This window comes from Neovison vison, chromosome 3 (genome assembly GCF_020171115.1).
Source record: "Neovison vison isolate M4711 chromosome 3, ASM_NN_V1, whole genome shotgun sequence".
Lineage (NCBI taxonomy): Eukaryota > Metazoa > Chordata > Mammalia > Carnivora > Mustelidae > Neogale > Neogale vison.
This window is the reverse complement of record NC_058093.1, coordinates 66574277-66596763: the sequence shown is the minus strand read 5'-3', so window position 1 is coordinate 66596763 and position 22487 is coordinate 66574277. Positions and strand designations below refer to the sequence as shown.

The 22487-nt window shown below is 38.3% G+C and overlaps 1 protein-coding gene across 3 annotated transcripts in view; it reads right to left on the bottom strand.

Annotated features, from left to right (window-relative positions):
• UBR3 (ubiquitin protein ligase E3 component n-recognin 3) overlaps window positions 1-20011 on the bottom strand; it is a 253610-nt gene extending 233599 nt beyond the window's left edge. For all 3 annotated transcript variants that reach the window (XM_044242304.1, XM_044242307.1, XM_044242306.1), the window contains exon 1: window positions 19464-20011. In XM_044242304.1, the coding sequence (XP_044098239.1) occupies window positions 19464-20011 (548 nt within the window). The remainder of the gene's footprint in view (window positions 1-19463) is intronic.
• Window positions 20012-22487: the final 2476 nt, after the last annotated feature.

Sequence of the window (22487 nt, the reverse complement as noted above, 5' to 3'; positions counted from 1 at the left end):
GGGTCCTGGGACCAAGACCCACATCACGCTCCCAGCTCATCAGGGAGGAAAGAAATGAAGAAGAAAGACTTTCCCAAATTTAAAAAAAAAAAAAAAGGCTGAGAAAATTCATCACCCCTAAACAAGACTTAGAAAAAATGCTAAAGAAAATCCTTAAAGCTGAAATGAAAGGATGCTAATTAATAATGTAAAAATATAGGAATGTATAAAACTCACAAGCAAAGGTAAATATACAAAGCAAGATCCTCTAATATTGCAAAGGTAGTATCCAAATCACTTTCAACTCTTGTGTAAAAGTTAAAAAAAAATGAACATACTAAAAACTGTAACTACAATAATTTAAAATATAAAAAGATATAACGTGTAATACCAACAATCTAAACGGGGAGGGAGAAACGTAAAACTACAGAATTTTAGGTTGTTATCAACTAAAAAAAAACAACTTTTATCATTTACTGATAAATTAAAGTTTTATCATTTATCAATTTATCGTTTATCGATAAAGTTTATCAACTTTAAAAAATATCTAAGATATTTTGTCAACCTCACGGTAATCACAATAGAAGAACTTGTGGTGGGTATACAAAAAAGTTAAGAGAAACAAATCAAAGCATGTCATCACAAAAACTCATCAAGTCACAAAAGAAGCGAGAAAAATGGAACCATAAGAGTCAAAAAGCAATTAACAGTAAGACTGATGAATCAGAGACCTGTACCCCTGAAACAAAAACACATTCCATGTTAATTTTAAAAAGCAATTAACAAAATAGCAACAAAAAGTTCTTACCTATCAACAAGTACTAAATGTAAATGGATTAAATTCTCCAATCAGAAGTCCTACAGAAGCTGAATGGATTTTAAAAATCCAAAGACATTCTGCCTATGAGAAACTCATATTAGCTTTATGGAGCACACAAAAGCTGAAAGAGATGGAAAAGATATCCCAAGTAAATGATAGTTAAAAGAAAGCAAAAGTGGCTGCCCTCACATCAGATAAAATAAACTTTAAGTTTATTTAAACTTTAAATAAAATAAACTTTAAGTCAAAAAAGTCACAAGAGAAAAAAAAGGTTGTTACATAATGATAAGGGATCAATTAATCAAGAAGATATTACAATTGTAAATATTTCTGCACCTAAACATCAGAGCACCTAAATATGTAAAATAAGCAGTAACACAACTCCAAGAAAAAATAAAAAGCAATACAATAATAAGGGACTATGATACTACATTCTCAACAATGGATAGATCATCCAGACAGGCAATTAATAAGAAAACGGCTAACGTAAACAACACTATAAAGCAAATGTATGTAACAGACACATACAGAATACTCCATCCAACCGCAGCAGAATATACATCCATCTCAAGACAGAACATTCTCCCAAAAAGATCATATGTTAGGCTGTAAAACAAGTTCTTAACAAACTCAAGCAGACTGAAATTACATCTTTTCTGAACACAAAGAAAACTATAAAACTAGAAATCAATAATAGGAGAGCAACTGGGATTCTCACAAATACAGGAAAACAGACAATACACTCTTGAACAACAGTAGGTCAAATAAGAAAGGAAAATTAAAAAAAAAAAAAATCTTGAAACAAATTAAAATGGAAACACAACAAACCAAAACCTACAAGATGCCAAAAAGCAGCACTAATTGAAAAATTTATAGCTACAAATGCCTATATAAAGGAAGAAGAAAGATTACAAATAAACAACCTAACTTCACATATCAAGAAACGAAAAAAAGAAGGAAAGAAGGAAGGGAAAGGGAGGGAGGGAAGGACAAACCAAGTCCAAAGCTAGCACATGAAAGAAAATAGAAAAGAGCAGAAATAAATGAAATAAAGAATGAAAAAACAATAAAAAAGAACAACAAAACTTAGACTTGGTTTTTTGAAAAGATTTTAAAAACTGACCAATCTTAAAAAAAAAAAACAACCGACCAATCTTTAGCTAGACTAACCATGAAATAAAGAAAAATGACTCAAATTAATAAAATTATAAATGAAAGAGGAGAAATTACAACTGGTACCACAGAAATATAAAGGATCATAGAGTCTACTATGAACAATTATATACGAACAAACTGGACAACCTAGAAGAAATGGATAAACTCCTAGAAACATACAATCACTGAAGACCGAATCAATGAAAAAAAAAAAAGAAAGAAAATCTGAACAGACCAATAACAACAAAAGAGATTGAATCAGTAACCCAATAGCTCCCAGCCAGAAAATCCCAGGATCAGATGGCTTCACTGGTGAATTCTACCAAAATTTGAAGAAGAATTAATGCCAATTCTTTTCAAACTCTTCCAAAACAGTAAAGAGGAATGAACACTCAAATTCATTTTGCAAGGCTGACATTACTCTGACACCAAAACCAGATAAGGACACTAACAGAAAGGAAAATTACAGGCCAATATTCCTGATGCTGATTGATGAAAAATTCTCAAAAAAATGCTAGCAAACTGAACTCAACAGCACCTGAAAAGATCAGATCCATAATCAAGAGGGATTCATCCCTGGGATATAAAGATGGTTCAAGGGGCACCTGAGTGGCTCAGTTGTTAAACATCTGCCTTGGGCTCACGTTATGATCCCAGGGTCTGGGATCCAGCCCCACCTCAGGTTCCCTGCTCAGCGGGAAGCCCACTTCTCCCTCTCCTACTCCCCCTGCTCATATTCCCTCTCTTGCTGTCTTTCTCTCTGTGCCAAATAAATAAATAAAATCTTGAAAGAGAAAAAAAAAAAGAAGGAACAGCGACTGCAATGATTTAAACATGTATTGACATATATACAAAAGGTGAAGACTATTATTAAGCACAATGAGTTCCTTCTTGGAATGCAAAGGGTCAGCTGGCCATTTATTTAAAAAGATTAAAAAAATAAAAGATGGTTAAAATAAGCAAATCAGTGTAACACCTCATTCACAGAATGAAGGTTAAAGATCAGACAATAATCCAACAGATGCAGAAAAAGCAATTCACAAAAGTTAACCTCTGTTTCTTGATAAAACTCAACAAACTGAGTACAGAGGAAATATATTTCAACATAATAAAAGTTATATATGACAAGTCTACAGCTAACATCATATTAAATGGTGAAAAAATGAAAACTTTTCTTTAAAATCAGGAACAAGATTTAGGTGCCTATGGGACGCCTGGGTGGCTCAGTTGGTTGGACGACTGCCTTCGGCTCAGGTCATGATCCTGGAGTCCCAGGATCAAGTCCCACATCAAGCTCCCAGCTCCATGGGGAGTCTGCTTCTCCCTCTGACCTTCTCCTCGCTCATGCTCTCTCTCTCACTGTCTCTCTCTCTCTCAAATAAATAAAATCTTTAAAAGAAAAAAAAAAGATTTAGGTGCCTATTACCATCACTTCTACTCAACATAGTATTGGAAGTCCTAATTGCAACAACTAGGCAAGAAAAAGAATTAAAAGGCAACCAAGTCAGAAAGAAAGAAGTGAAATTATTTCTGTTCAGAGATGACATATTATATGTAGAAAGCCCTAAAAACTGTACCAAAAAACTATTAGAATATTACTAGTCACAGGGCACAAATCAACTTCATTTTTATATACTAACAATAAACTATATGAAAGAAAGATAAGGAAAGAAATACCATTTACAATGGTATCCAAAACAGTAAAATATGTACAAATAAATTTAACCTAGGAGGTGGAAGATCTGTGCACTGAAAACTATAAAACAGTGATGAAAGAAACTAAAGGAGAAACAAATAAATAGAAGGAAAGATATCCCATGTTCATGGGGAGGAAGAATTAATATTGTTAAAACGTCCATTCTAGGCAAACCAATTTACAGAATCAATGCAACCATTACCAAAATTCCAATACCATTTTTCATGGAAGTAGAAAAAAACCCTAAAATTCATATGACACCATAGAAGACCCTAAATAGACTAAGCAACCTTTAGAAAGAAGAACAAAGGTGGAAACATCACACTTTCTGATTTCAAACTGTATTTCAAAGCTACAGTTATCAAAATGGTATGGCACTGGCATAAAAACACACACACAGATCAATGGAATAAAATGAAAACCCCAGAAATAAACTAATGCATATATGGCGAACTAATATTCAACAAAGGAGCTAAGAGTAAACACTGGGGAAAGGATAATTTCTTAAATAAACAGCACTGGGAAAACTAGATATTCACATACAAAGAAATGAAATTAGATCCCTACCTTACACACACATATTAACTCATATCTCATATTCAAGGGATATGAGACCTGAAACAATAAAATATGAGACCTGAAACAATTAAACTCCTAGGGGAAAAAAAGAAGCTTTTTTTTTTTAATTTATTTGTTTTGAGAGAGAATGCATAAGCCTGGGAGAGGCAGATGCCCCCCAAAAAAGCTTCTTGACATTGACTCTGGCAATGACTTTTAGGATATAACGCCAAAAATGTAAGCAAAAGAGCAAAAATAAACAGGTAGAGGGGCTTCAGGGTGGTTCAACCAGTTAAGCATCTGCCTTCAGCTCAGGTCATGATCCCAGAGTCCTGGGATCAAGAAGCACATTAGGCTCCCTGCTCAGGGAAAACCTCCCTCCTCCTCTCCCTCTGCCTCTTCCTCTCTCTCAAAAAAATAAATAAAATCTTTTAAAATAAATTAAATAAATAAATAAATAAATAGGTAGAAAAACTTTTAACTAAAAAGTTTCTATACAATCAAAATCAAATCAAAATCAAAAAGCAATCTAAGGAATTAGAGAAAATGTTTGCAAACCATTACCATTCATTTGATAAGGGATTAATATTTAAAAATAATAGAACTCATACAATCCGATAGCAAAAAATTAATAAATAAAATAATTTTATTTTTAAATGGGCAAAGGAACAGAATAGACACTTTTCCAAAGACAATGTATAAATGGCCAACATGTACACGAAAATGTGCTTAACATCAATAATCATTAGGAAATGTAAATCAAAACCACAATGAGGTAGATCATTTCTTTTCCGTTAGCACAGCTTTTATCCAAAAAACAAGAGATAACAAGCTTGGCAAAGATGTAAAGAAAAGAGGACTCCTGTTTACCGCTGGTACAACATTATGGAAAACAATATGGAGGTTTCTTAAAAAATTAAAAACAGAACTAGCATACAACCCAGCAAACCCACTTCTGGTTTTATATATCTAAAGGAAATTAGCAGGGGGAGGAGGGGGGTTGGGATACCAGGTGGTGGGTATTATAGAGGGCACAGCTTGCATGGAGCACTGGGTGTGGTGAAAAAATAATGAATACTATTTTTCTGAAAATAAATCAATTGGAAAAAAAAAGATTCAAAAAAAAAAAAACTGCAAAAAAAAAAAAAAAAGAAATTAAACTGTTGGGCACCTAGGTGGCTCAGCTGGTTAAGTGACTGCCTTAGGTTCAGGACGTGATCCCAAAATCCTGCATCAGGCTCCCTGATCAGTGGGGAGTCTGCTTCTCCCTCTGACCCTCTTCCCTCTCATGCTCTCACTCTCTCTCTCTCTCAAATAAATAAAATCTTTTTTAAAAAAAGAAATTACTATCTCAAAGAGACAGCTGATCCCCCATGTTCAAAGCAGCATTATCATAATAGCAAAGATATGGAAAAAAATAAAAATAAAAACCAAAATTACTATAGTCATAAAAGGAACTGAAATGCTAACTAAAGAATAAGACTTTTTTTAAGAAGGCAAGTAAAAAAAGGGGGGGGGGCAGGAGGGCAAGTCAACATGAAAAGATTTTCCTAGAACTGAAAAATACATTTATCCAAATTAAAAACTTTAATAGACAAGCTAAACAACAGATGAGATAGAGTTGAAGAAGGAATTATCTAGAAGACAGATCTGGGGAAATCACCCTCAATTCAACCCAAGAAAGATATATGGATAGAAAATGAGTAAGCTCTAGTATTCAGAAGACAGAATGAGAAGAACAAACAAATATGTTATGGCAGTCCCAAAACACAAAAGAAAGAATGGGAGAGACTTGAAATTCAAAGGGACAATGGTTGAGAATTTCCATAAGCGATGAGATAAAAAATCCTCATCTAGAACCAACCCAACAAATAAAGTCACACCTACACATATCATAGGGAAATTACAGATCACCAAAAAGCAAACCTTAAAAACCACCAATGAGGGGCATCTGGAAGGCTCAGTAGGTTAAGCCTCTGCTGTCAGCTCAGGTATGATCTCAGGGTCTTGGGATGAGCCCCGCATCCAGTTCTCTGCTCAGCATGGAGCCTGCTTCCCCCTCTTTCTATGCCAGCCTCTCTGCCTACTTGTGATCTCTCTCTCTATCAAATAAATAAATAAAATTTTTTAAAAAATGAATAAAGCAGATTACTTACAAAGGAACAATTAGATTAAAAAACTTCTCAACAACTGAGACCAGAAAACAACAGAATAGTATCTTCAAAGTGCAGGGGAAAACAAACGTAACCAAAATTCTCCAGCGAGATAAAATATTATTCAAGGGAGAAGGTGAAAACTACTCTAGCACGTGACTGCACTATGTTCTTTCATGCCTGTGAGGCTTTGTGTGTCCTATTCCTTTTACCCATAAAGTCCTCCTTCACCTCCCAATCTCCCCACAGATCAAATTCAAATTCTTTGAAAAGTTTTCCTTAACTTTCACTAATATGCAATTACAACAGAGGCCCTAGGAAAGAGCTAAGAACACAGGTTTTGGATGTGGGCAGAAATGGCTATGAATAAGAGCTGTGTAAGTTTGGTCAAATTGCTGCTCTGAGACAATATTTTACTTATGTAGATGATCAAATCAATCCCTAGGTGCTTGTTCAAAATGCTAAGTGCTACATATGTAAATTTCTTGATATAAAATAAGCACTCATCAAAAGGAAAATCTATAGGTTAACTATTAGAGAAAACTTCAGAAGGCTGCTTAAAAAACTCAATAGTACTGAAAATGTTTATAATATAAAATACTGGATAAAAAGCAATAAACAAGAAATCGGAAAAAAATTTTTTCAAAAATAAGGTATCAGGGGGGCACCTGGGTGGCTCAGTGGGTTAAGCCTCTGCTTTCGGCTCAGGTCATGATCTCAGGGTCCTGGGATCGAGCCCCGCATTGGGCTCTCTGCTCAGCAGGGAGCCTGCTTCCTCCTCTCTCTCTGCCTGCCTCTCTGCCTACCTGTGATCTTTCTCTCGGTCAAATAAATGAATAAAATCTTTAAAAAAAAAAAAAGGTATCAGGGAAAAAAATCTAACAAAAGATACGCAATTTATGGAGAAAATTACTTTACTGGAAGCAAAAACAAATTAAACACTACCCTCAGGGATAGGCAGCTAAATACTACTATAAAAACAACAATATTATGTATTCTACTGTATTCTACTGCATGATTAACCCACAATTTACTAATCTCACTGCTTCTAAATTTTCCCAATTTCAAATGACATTATAACAAATATCCTTGTTCCTATTTCCTTTTGCAATGTCCTCAAATTAAATGTGATTCCAATCAATATCTAACAAAAAATTTCCACAGAATTTGACAAGCTGACTCTGAAATTCAAATTGAAAGAGTTAGGGACCAAGAATAGCCAAAATTCTTTTGAAGAGCAATAAGGTAAATCTTGCCATATCAACATTTATTCTAATGTTATAATAATTAAAGCAGTATGACACTGCTGCAAGAGACATACCAATACAACAGAGAGCCGAGGACACACATACGAAATTGATATATGACAGAGGCAGCACTACAGGTTGAGGGAGGGGGGTAAAAATGATTGTTCAAGGGACAAGGGGATGGTTCAGTCAGTTAAGCATCTGCTTTAGGCTCAGGTCATGATCCCAGGGTCCTGGGATGGAGTCCCCCATTGTGCTCCTTGTCCTCTGCCTGCTGCTCCCCCTCCCCTGCTTGTGCTCATATGCACTCACTCTCTCTCTCTCTGACAAATAAATAAATAAAATCTTTTTTTAAAAAATTACCTTACAGGGACATTAAAAAAAAAATTGTTCAATAAATGGTACTAAAACAACTGGACCCATGTATTAAAAAAGAAAAAAATAGATCTTAATCTCACATTATATGCTAAAATTCTAAATGAGGGGTGCCTGGGTGGCTCAGGCTTGGTTAAGTGTCTGCCTGCAGCTCGGGTCATGATCTCAGGGTCCTTGGGTCATGATCTCAGAGTCCTGAGATCAAGGACCGCATCAGGCTCCCTGATCAGTGGGAAGCCTGCTTCTCAGTCTCTCACTACCTCGTTTGTGTTCTGTCTCTCTCGGTCTCTCTCTGTGTCAAATAAATAAAAAAATCTTTAAGAAAAAAAAAATCTAAATGAACTGAAGACCTAAATATGAAATGCAAAAACTTAACCTTTTACAACAAAACACATAGCATTTTTTAAACTAAGGTAGAGAGAACTGCTTTTAAAAGACACAAATAATACAGTGGGGCACCTGGGTGGCTCAGTGGGTTAAGCATCTGCTTTTGGCTAGGGTCATAATCCCAGTATCCTGAGAACAGCCCCACTGTTCAGTGGGGAGCCTGCTTCTCCCTCAGCCTGCCCCTCCACCTGCCTGTGCACTCACTCTCTCACTCTCTCTCTCTCTCTGTGTCAAATAAATAAATAAAATATTTAGATAAATACATAAAAGACACAAATAATAAACTATAGAAGAAAAATTACATTTTTTATTTAAAGCTTTTTGTTACACTACGAAATATTATGAGACAAGCCACAGACTAAAAGATGAAATTAGGACTCTACATAACCAAGGATCAGTATCTGGAATATGTATATATTATTGAGTTTTTTGACATACACATATGTCATATATATATATGACATAAACATATATATATTTATATATATAGGACATATGTATATGTCATAAAACTCAGTAATATAAAACCCAAAACCCAACATAAAACTGGCAAAGAATATGAACCAGCAATTCACAAAGGAAGAACTCAAATGGCCTAAACATGAAAAGATGTTCACTTTTACTAACAGGAAAATGCAAATTTAAAGTGTGTGTCTGCGCGCGTAGAATAGCACTCTATGACCTAGCAATCCCTCTCCCAGGAATCTAACCTAAAAAATTCTAGTGTATCTACACAAAGAGACACATGCAAAAATGTTCACTGCTATCCTGCAGGAACAATGAAAAAATGTAAAGCATCTAATTGTCCCTTAGCAAAGAAACAGATTGCCAAACCATGGTTTACTCATACCACAGAATACTTAGTAGCAGTTAAAAATGAATTAACTAGTCCATATTAGTAACTTGGGAGGTGAAAAAGGCAAACTTCAAAAATATTCATATAATTTGTGTGCAATTTTAACACTAAAACAATCATGTATTGTTTAAATGTAGCAAAAGTACAAAACATGCATGGATTTTCACACAGGAATTTTAAGATAATGGTAGCCCCTAGGGAGGGAAAGAAAAAGGAAGGGAGAAGATGACCCTTAGTTCTTTGGTCAAAAAAAGCTCTATAGCAAATAGGGCAAAAGGTGAACATCTATTGATCTAAGCAGTGAGTACAAAGGTATCTTTTATATTACTTTTGTACCTTTCTGTGTATTGAAAATGTTTCATACCTGAAAATAGTTTTAATGGGTTTTATATAACATAAAAATGATTAGAAAAAATAATTACTATCTAATAAGACTTCCAAATTGCTGTGTTGTAGTTAAACGTTATTACAATGAAGATAACTAAAGATTATACTTCTAGCTCAAGTAGAATCTTCTACACTAAGAATCTCTCTATAATATTTCTGGTAAACTGGCAATGAAAAAATAAAGAAACTAAAAGGAACACAGAAAAGAGAACAAAAAACTTCTTCAACTCTTTCTTCCAAGCTCTTGAATCATGAGAAATGTCATGTTCACTTGCTTAAATTCATGACCTGAGTTAGATGAATATTGCAGTAGAGTAAATTCCAGATTCATAGGGAAGAAAATTTCACAAGTAATCCATGTAAATACACAGATACCTACATAAATAATTTAAGAGATTCGTTCTAACACCATCCCTACAAAACCAATAAACACAAAATACGATACAATTAGCCAATGTACTTAAACTCTAAATATGTGTGAGAGGATATAAATAAAAGAGTTGGTATGGCACAGGCCTTTATCATCAAATCTTTACTGAAAGTTTTTATTTGTAGAGATATAACCTAGAGATGACAAAAAAAATTGTTATAATTCAGAAAATCAAATCCTGTAATAGGGTTTCACACCGTACTTATGTTACAGAAGTGTTGCCCCTTCGGATGAGCATGACAGTGAAAGTAAAACTTGCCACCGGACTCGGCAGTAGATACAACATGAAACCTCAAGGACAGGACTATACATAGTGAGTTAAAGAAATAATGGAGGGGGGCACCTGGGTGCCTCAGTGGATTAAGCCTCTGCCTTTGGCCCAGTTCATGATCTCAGGTTCCTGGGATCCAGCCCCGCATTGGGCTCTCTGCTCAGCAGGGAGCCTGCTTCCCCCTCTCTCCCTCTGCTTGCCTGTCTGCCTGCTTGCAAACTCTCTCTCTCTCTGTGTGTCAAATAAATAAATAAAATCTTTAAAAAAAAAAAAAAGAAAGAAAGAAAGAAATGGAGGATCCCATTGCAATGAAGATTATAAGGCTGCCAGTGCAGAGAGAGGCCACATGTGAGTACAGGTGATCCTTGAAACTTTAAGAGTAGTCTAGAAAGAACTCTCAGTAGAATATGAAAGGTTACTACAATTGGAATATCATCATTTTGAAAACCCTAATAAAAATATGGATCTGTGGTGCCTGGGTGGTTCAGTCATTAAGCATCTGCCTTCAGCTCAGGTCATGATCCCAGGGTTCTGGGATGGAGGCCACTTCGGGCTCCCTGATGGGTGGGAAGCCTGCTTCTCCCTCTCCCACTCCCCTGCTTGTGTTCCATCTCTCTCTGTCAAATAAATAAAATGTTTAAAAAATATATATGGATCTGGACAATAATAATTAATAGCCACTAAAATCTTTAACAAGATAGGTAACTTTATAATAAGAGTCTCATGCTCTACCGACTGAGCTAGCCGGGCAATTTTATAATAAATGGGTCACACTGACAAATCTGAGCCCACTGATTAATCCTACCATTAACCACAGGAGAGACAAGGAAACATTCTGCAGCTCCTGACATGATCCAACAGGAAGTATAAAACCACTATGAAATTTCCTTGTTAAACAAAACAAAAAAATAGAATCTAAAATTCTATCAAGACTCTAGATCCAACCACTTGTTTATAGGAAATAATGGGCAGAGATGAATAAGTTAAACCTCACATCTCAGACAAGCAATCAGTAATATCCAGAATGTGGGTTCCTTCAACTAGTAAATTGCACACACACACACACACACACACACACAAACACCAAAAAGAAAAAGAGGAGGGTATTGAATGGGTTTAACATAAAAGAGTCCTAAGAGATATAAAAACCAAACACAATATGAGGACCTTGTCTGAATCCTAATTCTAAATCAACCCTAAGAAATCATTCATGAGGGGCACCTGGATGGCTCAATCTTTAAGTGTCTGCCTTCAGCCCAGGTCATGATCCCAGGGTGGTGGGATTGAGCCCCACATCGGGCTCCTGCTGGGCAGGAAGACCGCTCTTCTCCCTCTTCCACTCTCCCCGGTTGTATTCCCACTGTATTCCCACTGCATTCTCACTGTCTCTCTCTGTATCAAATAACTAAATAAAATCTTTTAAAAAAATTCATTCATGAAACAAATGGGAAAATCTGAACATTCACTGGATATTTGAAGACTTTAAGAAATAATTGTGAATTTTTTAGGTGTGGTAAGTGGTACTGTGGTTGTTCTTTTAATTGTGATAAAATATACATAACATAAAACTTACCATTTTAACCTTACAGTTCAGTAATATTAAGAAAAGTCACACCACAATCCATCTCAAGAACTTTTTCATCGTCTCAAATTGAAACTCTGTACCCATTACACAATAACTCCCCGTTTCCCTCTCCCTCCAGCCCCTGGCAACTACCATTCTACCTTCTGTCTCTAAAATTAAACTACTGCAGGTATCTCATAAAAATTGAATCATACAGTATTTGTCCTTTGTGTCTGGCTTATTTCACTTAGCATATATCTTCAAGGATTGTCCCTACTAGCATATGTCTGAACTCCATTCCTTTTAAAAGCTGGGTAATGTTCCATCTTATGTATGTACCACATTTTGCTTATCCATTCATGTGTCAATGAACACTTGGATTATGTTTTATTTTTAAGAGTTCACATCTCTTTACTGAGGTACATACTCAAATATTTATAAATTAAAGTATAAGATAGCTGAGATTTGCTTCAAAATACTCCAGTTTGGAAAGAAGGGGCAATGGTGGGGAGGGGTAATAAATGAAACAATATATCTCTTCTCACTTAACAGAGTAACAAAAATACTCTACCACCATGTATATTGGCCAAGAGGTGGAGAAACACGCTCTCTCATTCATTGTTGGTAGAGTGTAAATTCATGTCTTTAGAGGGCTCTATCAAAGTTTAAATGCACATTTTCTTTAACCAAGAAAATAACTTCTAGGAATTTATCCTCACCCACATGCTCACACACAAATACAAAGAGGTGTATACAAGCATACAACTGCAACAATGTTTATAATAGTCCAAGACTGGAAACAATTTAAACATCTATCAGTAGGTAAATGACAGCATAAATTACAGGGAAACAAATAAGAGTGCAATGAAATGAAATTTAACTGTTAAAAAAAGTTTCTATGTGCACTAATAAGAGACAGTGTCCAATAATTATGTTAAGGGGCGGGGGGGGGGGGAGCCAAGTACAGAAGAGTATGACACTATTTAACCAGACATTCACTGCTTTCATTTCTGGCACTGCCACACACCAAATAAACCTAAAAATTTCCCACAACAGAAGAGCTATAATTGCAGTTGCAAATTGTAATTAGTGTCTTTTAAATGTATAGCTAAGCTTCAAAGAAAATAAGGGAAATCTGTCACTGAGGAGAGGGATGGAGGAAAGACAAACTCTTTTTTTTTTTTTCCAGAATTTATTTATTTTCAGAAAAACAGTATTCATTATTTTTTCACCACACCCAGTGCTCCATGCAAGCCGTGCCCTCTATAATACCCACCACCTGGTACCCCAACCTCCCACCCCCCGCCACTTCAAACCCCTCAGACTGTTTTTCAGAGTCCATAGTCTCTCATGGTTCACCTCCCCTTCCAATTTACCCAAATTCCCTACTCCTCTCTAACGCCCCTTGTCCTCCATGCTATTTGTTATGCTCCACAAATAAGTGAAACCATATGATAATTGACTCTCTCTGCTTGACTTATTTCACTCAGCATAATCTCTTCCAGTCCCGTCCATGTTGCTACAAAAGTTGGGTATTCATCCTTTCTGATGGAGGCATAATACTCCATAGTGTATATGGACCACATCTTCCTTATCCATTCGTCCGTTGAAGGGCATCTTGGTTCTTTCCATAGTTTGGCGACTGTGGCCATTGCTGCTATAAACATTGGGGTACAGATGGCCCTTCTTTTCACAACATCTGTATCTTTGGGGTAAATACCCAGGAGTGCAATTGCAGGGTCATAGGCAAGCTCTATTTTTAATTTCTTGAGGAATCTCCACACTGTTCTCCAAAGAGGCTACACCAACTTGCATTCCCACCAACAGTGTAAGAGGGTTCCCCTTTCTCCACATCCTCTCCAACACATGTTGTTTCCTGTTTTGTTAATTTTGGCCATTCTAACTGGTGTAAGGTGATATCTCAATGTGGTTTTAATTTGAATCTCCCTGAGGGCTAATGATGATGAGCATTTTTTCATGTGTCTGAAAGACAAACTCTTACTTTTTACTTTATCCACTTATTTTATCTGAGAGAGAGAAAGCATGAACAGTACAGAGGGATCATGACCCAAACCGAAGGCAGACACTTAACTGCCTAAGCATGTAGGTCACCCTCCACTTATTTTTATGTTGTAACCAATATGTATTACTTTTCAAATTAAAAAAAGAAATTATGCCCAAAGCACTCTCAAAAAAGATGCTATGGGTTTAATAATCAATAAATAACCAGTTTATAATCAATGAATAACTAAACCAATGTACTCTCAAGGCAGATTTTCAGGTATAAGAGCCACAATTTTATCCAATTTAATTCAATTTAATTCATCCAATTTGCTAAGCACCTACTAAGAGCAAGAGATTATGCTGGCCTCTGATTAACAGCAAGATAAGGTTCCTATTTTTTAAAGAGCTTAGAATCTGTGAGAGAGAACAAGCAAGGAGGCAAAAAAAAAAAAAAAAAAGAAAGAAAGAAAGAAAGAAAACTATAAATACAGGATAGAACATAAAAATGGTCATCCTCTGCACCAAAATTTGAGAACTAAATGTTTAAAATTCCAACTTCTGGTTAGCACCATCAGAACCCCAAAACAATCAGATATTATTTTAGATTTTTCATTTTTTTAAATTTATCCATCCATCAACCATTTTTGACAATGACTACATTTATTCATTAGTGGCAATATTACACTGTTATACATAGTTATTAATATCTAGTTTCCATACCCTTTGTGAATTCATCCCACAAATGAATTTTTTTTAAGATTTTATTTATCTAAGAGAGAGTGAGAGAGAGAGAAAGAGAGTGCACAAGATTGGGGAGGGGGTGGTCAGAGGGAGAAGCAGACTTCCTGCTGAGCAGGGAGCCCAATGCAGAACTGGATCCTGGGACTCCAGGATCATGACCAGAGCTGAAGGCAGACACTTAACCACTGAGTTACCCAGGCACCCACCCCAAAAAAAAACTTCCAGTTGTTTTCTTCCTTTGGTTTGTGTATCTGTTAATATTTCCATACCATATCAATATCCCTACAAAAATAACTAAATCCCCCCCTATATTTTTATAATTATAAATATGAAAATTAAATAGTAATATAGGTTGTGGCAGATCCAACATTCTTCCCCACCTCCAATCACACATTCTACCACAACAGACACTTGGGAAAAGGATTAAGGCACAGCAGGTTTTCTAAGAAAGCAGATACAGAGAAAATAGAATCCTTCCTTAAAAATTTACTGAACGATGGTATTTAAAAATTTCTATTGCAGTTACAATAACAACCCCAAAAACAACATGTCTTCAATTCTTAGGAAGCTAAAAGGATTTTAAGAAATATCAAAAACTGAGAAAAGTTAAGTGTATTCTGTCCAAGCCACAGTAGTCCAGTTTGCCCGGCAGAAACACTACTGTAATTTGTTGATATTTCTAGTCCTGAAAAGGTTCCCGAGGCAGCCTTTTATCCTGCACTATTGGCTAACATCACCTATGTCTCTCCAGGCAGTCAATTAGGTGTATAGCCCAGAATTATTCTATCTAACCCAAAGAGTTGTAAAAATTCCAGAACTTTCACATGGCCACAATACATTTCTTATTTTTCTCCTTTATGAAATTGGACATGGCAACTGCTGGCAATACCTCTGCATTTCAGATAGGCAATAAGAATTATTTACTATGTATCAATTCACAAAGCGCTGCCAGGATAGGGTAAAAATAAGAATCTACCAGATGTCAGTAAAGGCAAGTGCTATAAAATGAGCACACGCCCTGCATTGAGTACCTTCAAAGAAACACTGAGATATTTCTGCTCCTACATGGAAGCATCACAATTGAGATCAGACCTACAACTCATGCAGACCAACCTGAATATTATGACTGAATTCCAAAATTCAGGAAAGAGTCAATATTATTTACTACTTTCCCCCTCTTTAGGGGTCCCAAATGCTAACTTCACCTAAGAAGTAAAAATGTTTAAATATCAATAAAGGATTGTTCCAATTCCCATTTTTTTTAAAAGATTTTATTTATTTATTTGACAGAGAGAAATCACAAGTAGGCAGAGAGGCAGGCAGAGAGAGAGGAGGAAGCAGGCTCCCTGCTGAGCAGAGAGCCGGACGCGGGACTCGATCCCAGGACCCTGAGACCATGACCTGAGCCGAAGGCAGCGGCTTAACCCACTGAGCCACCCAGGCGCCCCTCCAATTCCCATTTTAAAGATTTTTTTTTTTTAATATGTATTTGACAGAGAGAGATCACAAGTGGGCAGAGAGGCAGGCAGAGGGAAGAAGAAGCAGGCTCCCTGCCAAGCAGAGAGCCCTATTCAGGACTCGATCCCAGGACCCTGGGATCATGACCTGAGTTGAAGGCAGAGGCTTTAACCCACTGAGCCACCAAGGTGCCCCTCCAATTCCCATTTTAAAATCCCTCTTAAAAAATATTTTTTAGGTGTTTTGTTTTGTGTTGTTTTTTAAGATTTTATTTATTTATTTGACAGAGAGAAACAGCCAGAGAGGGAACACAAACAAGGGGAGCGGAAGTGGGAGAAGGAGGCTTCCCACTGAGCAGGGGGCCCGATTGTAGGGCTGGATCCCAGGACCCTGGGATCATGGCCTGAGCCAAAGGCAGACGCCCAACAACTGAGCCACCCAGGCACCCCATTTTTAGGTTTTGAAGAAGAAAAAAGAAACAAAGGCCCAAATAGGAATGGCATATTAAAAAAAAAAAAAAAAAAAAGGACAAAAACACAGTATTGAACAAAGGTACTCAATAGGAATGCTATTTGTAGAGGCAGTAGAGAGAAGTGTTGAGCGGTCACTCTCTGGAGCCAGAAGGCTAGCAGTAGCTTACTACCTGTATAATCCTGAGCAAGTTTTTTTAAAAACTGTGCCCCAATTTCCTGTTCTGTATCATGGGAATAATGACAGTAACAATCTCAGGTTTGTTGAAGATTAAATGAGTTACATAATGTAAAGCAGTTAATATTTGACCACTGTTTACCACACAGATGGATAAAAATCCAAAGTGTTAACACTCTTTTGATGGAGTTGGAACACAGAAAGTCCGATACTTTGCTTAGTACTCAGCCTTATGGAGGACAATTTGCAAATCCATTGAGCATTTATCTTACTGATATTTTTGCACAGGTGTAAAAAGATAGATATGGGGCACCTGGGTAGCTCAATCGTTAAGCAGCTGCCTTCAGCTCAGGTCCTGAGATGGAGCCCCACAGTGCGCCCCCCTCCTCCCCGCTCAGCAGGGAGTCTGCTTCTCCCTGGTCCTCTGCCCCTGCCCTACTCACTCTCTCTCAAGTAAATAAAATCTTTAAAAAAAAAAAAGTTGGGGAGCGCCTGGGTGGCTCAGTTGTTAAGCCTCTGCCTTCTTCAGCTCAGATCATGATCTCAGGGTCCTGAAAAGAAGCCCGACTTCGGGCTCCCTGCTTGGCGGGAACCCTGCTTCTCCCTCTCCCACTCCCCCTGTTTGTGTTCCCACTCTCACTGTCTCTCTCTCTCTCTGTGTCATATAAATAAATAAAATCTTAAAAAAAAAAAAAAGACAGGTATACCAGGTTTTTTATTTCATACTGGAAACCCAAATGTCAAATATCAAAAATGATGATAAACAGAGTGGCAGGACACCTGGGTGGCTCAAGTGGTTAAACGTCTGACTCTTGATTTCAGCTTAGGTCATAATCTCAAGGGTCATGAGATAAAGCCCCACAATGGGCTCTGTGCTGGGTATGGAGACTGCTTAACATTCTCTCTCTCTCTCTCTCTTTGCCCCTTCACTGGCTCATGCACATGAACACTATACAGCATATATATATACATATATATATATATATATATATATATATTTTTTTTTTTTTTTTTTTTAAAGTAGAGTGAGTACACTGATTTACTGACATGGAAAAACCTCTTGGTAAGTGCTTGGTAAGTGAAAAATGCAAGATGTTACATTACCTTTTGTATAAAAAGAAACAATAATCAAAATACATATTCATCCTTGTTTGTTTTTACATTAAGAGAAAGCAGTAACAATGAGAAGGAACTGGGCAGATGAAAGGCAGGATGGGAGGGAAACTTCAAACTGTGCATCTTTTTATTTTTTCTCTTTTGCTTTTTTGGCTCCATGAATATTTTGCCTATTCAAATATTAATTGTTTAAGTATTTTTAAGTGTACAGAATACATTTTAATTCTCAAATATTGGCTGCAATTACTATTACCATTGTTGTTGGTAGTAGTAGTAGTGATACTAGTTACAAGCTCAAAATACCTCCTTTCTGAAGCCTTTTTCGTATTCACTCTGCAGAGAAGCCTCCTCTAACTCCCAGAGTATTTAAAGAATTTATCATTTTCTACTGTAGCATAAGCTGCTTAGGAGGTAAGTCAGTCTTGTTCATTTTTAATATCCTAGGAGCCTTGCCTGCACCTGGTAGACACAAACATTCCGTAGTAACAGTAACCTACAAGTACTCCAAAGAAGAAAATAGTGACCCTTTCTAAAAGGAGTATGCTCTATTATTAATTATAAGACCAGAAAATATTAAAACTTGAATAAATGGGTTTGCTAACATTCTTTCAACTATTGCCCAGCCAAAATGTCCTCTCTTTCAACAAGTTTTTTTCTCTTCCCGGGACTTCCCCAGATATTGATAACATGTCCCATGCCAAAACACTACATGCACCAACTCTTTAACTCACTGCAATCTCTGAAATGCCTTTTGTCCTAAGTCCCAACACCCTGGTACACTGGTCCTATCAAAAAAGCATTTGTTGACCGTCTCCTTTTAGATAGACGTTCACATAATAGTCAGTGAATAAAGTGTCCTTTTAACTGGAGAAGACCTAATACTTGATTCCTAATTCGCTCAGTGTTTTGTTTGTTCTTCTGGTATGTAGTGTGTTCTATAACCGACTGTTCAGTAGCCCAATTCTAGATGTCATTCCAGCACACCAAATACTCCGCTGACAGCTCAACAGTCACTTTTCATGCAGGCCCCTCCCCTTCCCTCCTCCCTCAACCCTCATAAGCTCTAGAGCTCCTTCGCCGATACTGACAGACACACTGACAGTTCAGAAGTCCTTCCACCCAAGCTGTCCTCCCCTGCAGCTGTAAGACCACCTCCCCGACTCTTACCATCCTGCGACCTAATTCGGTCCCCAATACCATCCCCCTACCACTCAATCCAAATCACATCATTTTCTTCCCAAAGAACCTGGCAGCTTTAAAGCTTTTCCCAGTAAGTGCACAAATGACAGCTCGACACCAGATTCCCCGAGAATCTTCTGCTCCTCCTTCCCCTCCTACCCCACGCACTGGTTCCTCTGTCGCTACCACTCACTCGCCCTGGCTTCCCCGAAAATACACAGCCTCGCTCGGTAAACACGCTCTCCGCTCTCCCCTCTCCCCATTCCCTCTCCACCGCTGACAGCTCAGTCACCTCCATCCCCAGGCGGCTGCACCCTCCCCCACCCCTTCCCCTGACAGCTCAGGGTCGGCTCCCAGCCTTTCCCCCCTCCCCCGGCCTCCCCAGACCCGGCAGGAGCCGCCCGCGGTGGCCCCCGCCCCGGAGGAGGGCTCCACTCACCCACTCTCCCGCATCACGTTGCTGTCCCCGCAGTCACAGGCACCCCCAGCCTGGCTGCGGAACATATTGAAGTCGTGTCCGGTGTGGTCTCCCTGGTGGAAGCACTCCGCGCACAGCGACATGCAGGGGGAGATGCCGCACGTCCGGCAGCGGTAGGCCACGAAGTTGGCTGTCCAGACCAGGCCGCAGAGCGCCGCGGGGTCGTAGGCCCGCACCGCCGCGCAGAACTCATCGTAGCCTCCGCCGCCCGCCAGAAGGCACTTACACCACTCCAGGGCCTCCTCCTCGGCCGCCCCCGGACCGCCCCCGCCGCCGGCTGCCGCCGCCTCCTCGCCGTCCGCAGCCGCGGTCAGCGGCCGCTCGGCGCTCAGCACCCGCTCCAGCAGCGCCTGTAGCTCCTCAGCACCTGCCCTGTTGTCCGGCCGGCTGAGGGCCGCCTTCAGGTGCGCCGCGGTGGCCGCCTTGTCCACGGCCAGCCCAGGCGCGGGCAGCTCGGGTTGGGGCGGCTGCGGCCCCCCGACGGCCGCCGCGGCCGCCGCCGCCGCCATGATGAGAGCTCAGAATTTGGAGAGCCCAGGGCCGGCGGCTCCTCCCGGGAGGGTGGGGGAATTGACTGCTGCGACTGCACGGCCCGCCCAACTCTCGCGATACCGCGGAGTCGCCGCGCACCTCCGTCCGCGTCCCCGCCCCTGCACACGCCCCCTCGGGCTTTGGGGCCTGCTCCCGCCCCTCTCTCGTGGGTGCTCTTCGGGTCCTTTCCCCTCCTCTTGACTCCCAAAGTTGAGAGCTACGGAGATAAGGGACCCGCCTTTAAAAAAAAAAAAAATAAATATGGACAACTTTAGTATGGACCATATGAAAAATCTTTAATATGGACATTTTTTTCTTTACTTACCTGGACTATAGGAATTATACAGAGCATCTTTCAGATGTATTTTAAGCATTTGCATTCCGTTTTGAGATGTAGATTCCCATTGTCATTAACCCTTAATTACTACTGAATCACTATTACTGTTGAAGCAAACTCCTAATTTCCCCCCTATATCAATCCTTACCCTCACATTATTATCAGGTTAATCTAAAGTACATTTTTTTAGATGATTAAAGTACACTACATTCTTACTATCATTCTGTTCAAAGTCTTCAGCGGCGGTGGGGGGGTATGGTAAGCTCCTTAAATCTTCTCTCAAACACCCACTTTTCTCTTTTTTTTTTCTTTTTTTTTATTTTTTAGATTCTATTTACTTATTTCAGAGAGAGATCGAACACACCCACGGAAGGGGGGAAGGCAGAGGGCGAATCATGCTCACGCTGTGCAGGGATACCTGCTAGGACTCTGTCCCCAGAGCTAGGACTCTGACCCTGAGATCATGACCTGAGCAGAAGGTAGATGCTTACCTAACTGAGCCACTCAAGCGCCCCCCAAAACCCACCTATCTTTCGGTCCTTACCTCCTGACACTACTCCAGGTTTGCCATATGAAAGAGACCAAGGGGACTGTTCACTGTTTTATGAGGCTTTATCATTTCCTGCCTCTGGTTCTTTATTGCTTCTAGTTCCCACACCACTCCATTCCACTCACTTACCCTGCAGTCTAATCTAGCACAGTCTACTTATGTAATTTCTTTTCTTCAAAAGAATGGCTCTTAACTTACTTGATGATACAACTTCTTTTTTTTTTTAACTCTATACTGGAGGTGGGCTCAAACTCAGCACCCCAAGTTTAAGAATCACATGTTCTATCAACTGAATCAACCAGGCACCCCTTAATGATATAACTTACTGCCTTTACTGTAAAAATTTCATCTTCACCTCAGTAATTGGTAAATTTCCTAAGGGCAAGGAATGAGTCTTCTTCATTATAGGGCATAAATGTTGAAATATTTGTACGATTATTGTTAAATGGAACATACTTATAATAGATAATATTTGCTACATATTTTTATGGGCCCTGCTCTTTATATATGTTATTTCATTTAATCCTCTCAATAATTTGATGAGGTAAGTACTGTTAATAGAAAAAAAAACAAACTTCAGGAGATGATTTATGTGCCCCAAAACCCACAGCTGGCAATTAAATGAAATGAGACTTATATCCAAATCCATCTGATTCCAAAAGCTCTGCTCTTAACTACCACACCAGTATTTTCCAAACCTGCCTGATCCCTAAGAATCACCAGAAGTTCTACTCACAAAAACAGATTCGCATGAACCATCTCAGACCTAAGTAATCAAAATCTCCAGAGGTTATATTCCCCTATCTAATGAAATCTGAACCTTGAGGGAGATTATTATTAATGATCCTTCCAGAACTAAAATTCTACAGCTTATTAAAGTTTCCACAGCTTACTTCCAGACAGCTGACTGTGTTATACAAAGAACTTAGTAACATATTACAGAGAACAACCAAGAATGAAAAAAATAGAACTATAGGAGAAATAATCCAAGGAAGTAGAAAAGAGTATTTCCAATCCATAACCCTGTATTTTAAATGAACTAAACACAAAACATACTATTTATATATCGTGACCCTCTACATTAATAAAGCATGTCATAATAATTATTAAGCAGTGATAATTGATTCAAAATTGCTCAATAATTCTCTTTGTGAATCACCAAATTATAAACCAAGTAAATTCCAGAAACATTTCAAACGAAGGTAGAACTAGTGTGCGTTCACCAGTCAATGCTTATGGGTTAAGGCAATTCTGGGATTTCTGGAAACATCCACAAAATCCAACTAGTGCCTCTTTTTTGCTGTACAAAAATAACAAAACTTAAATACTAACCTGTATTTCAGTCACATAGACATTGCAGCACATGTACAGAAATCCAGACATTTGCCAGATTTCCCACTTATACTGGTTATGATGATATAAGACCTGTTCAAAATCAAAGAAACATTAAAAAAAACTGATAATATTAAGAATATAAATAAACCAATCAGAAAATGGGCAAAATATGTGAACAGACATTTAGAAGATATATAAATGGCTGATAGACTTAGAAAAGATACTCAGCATC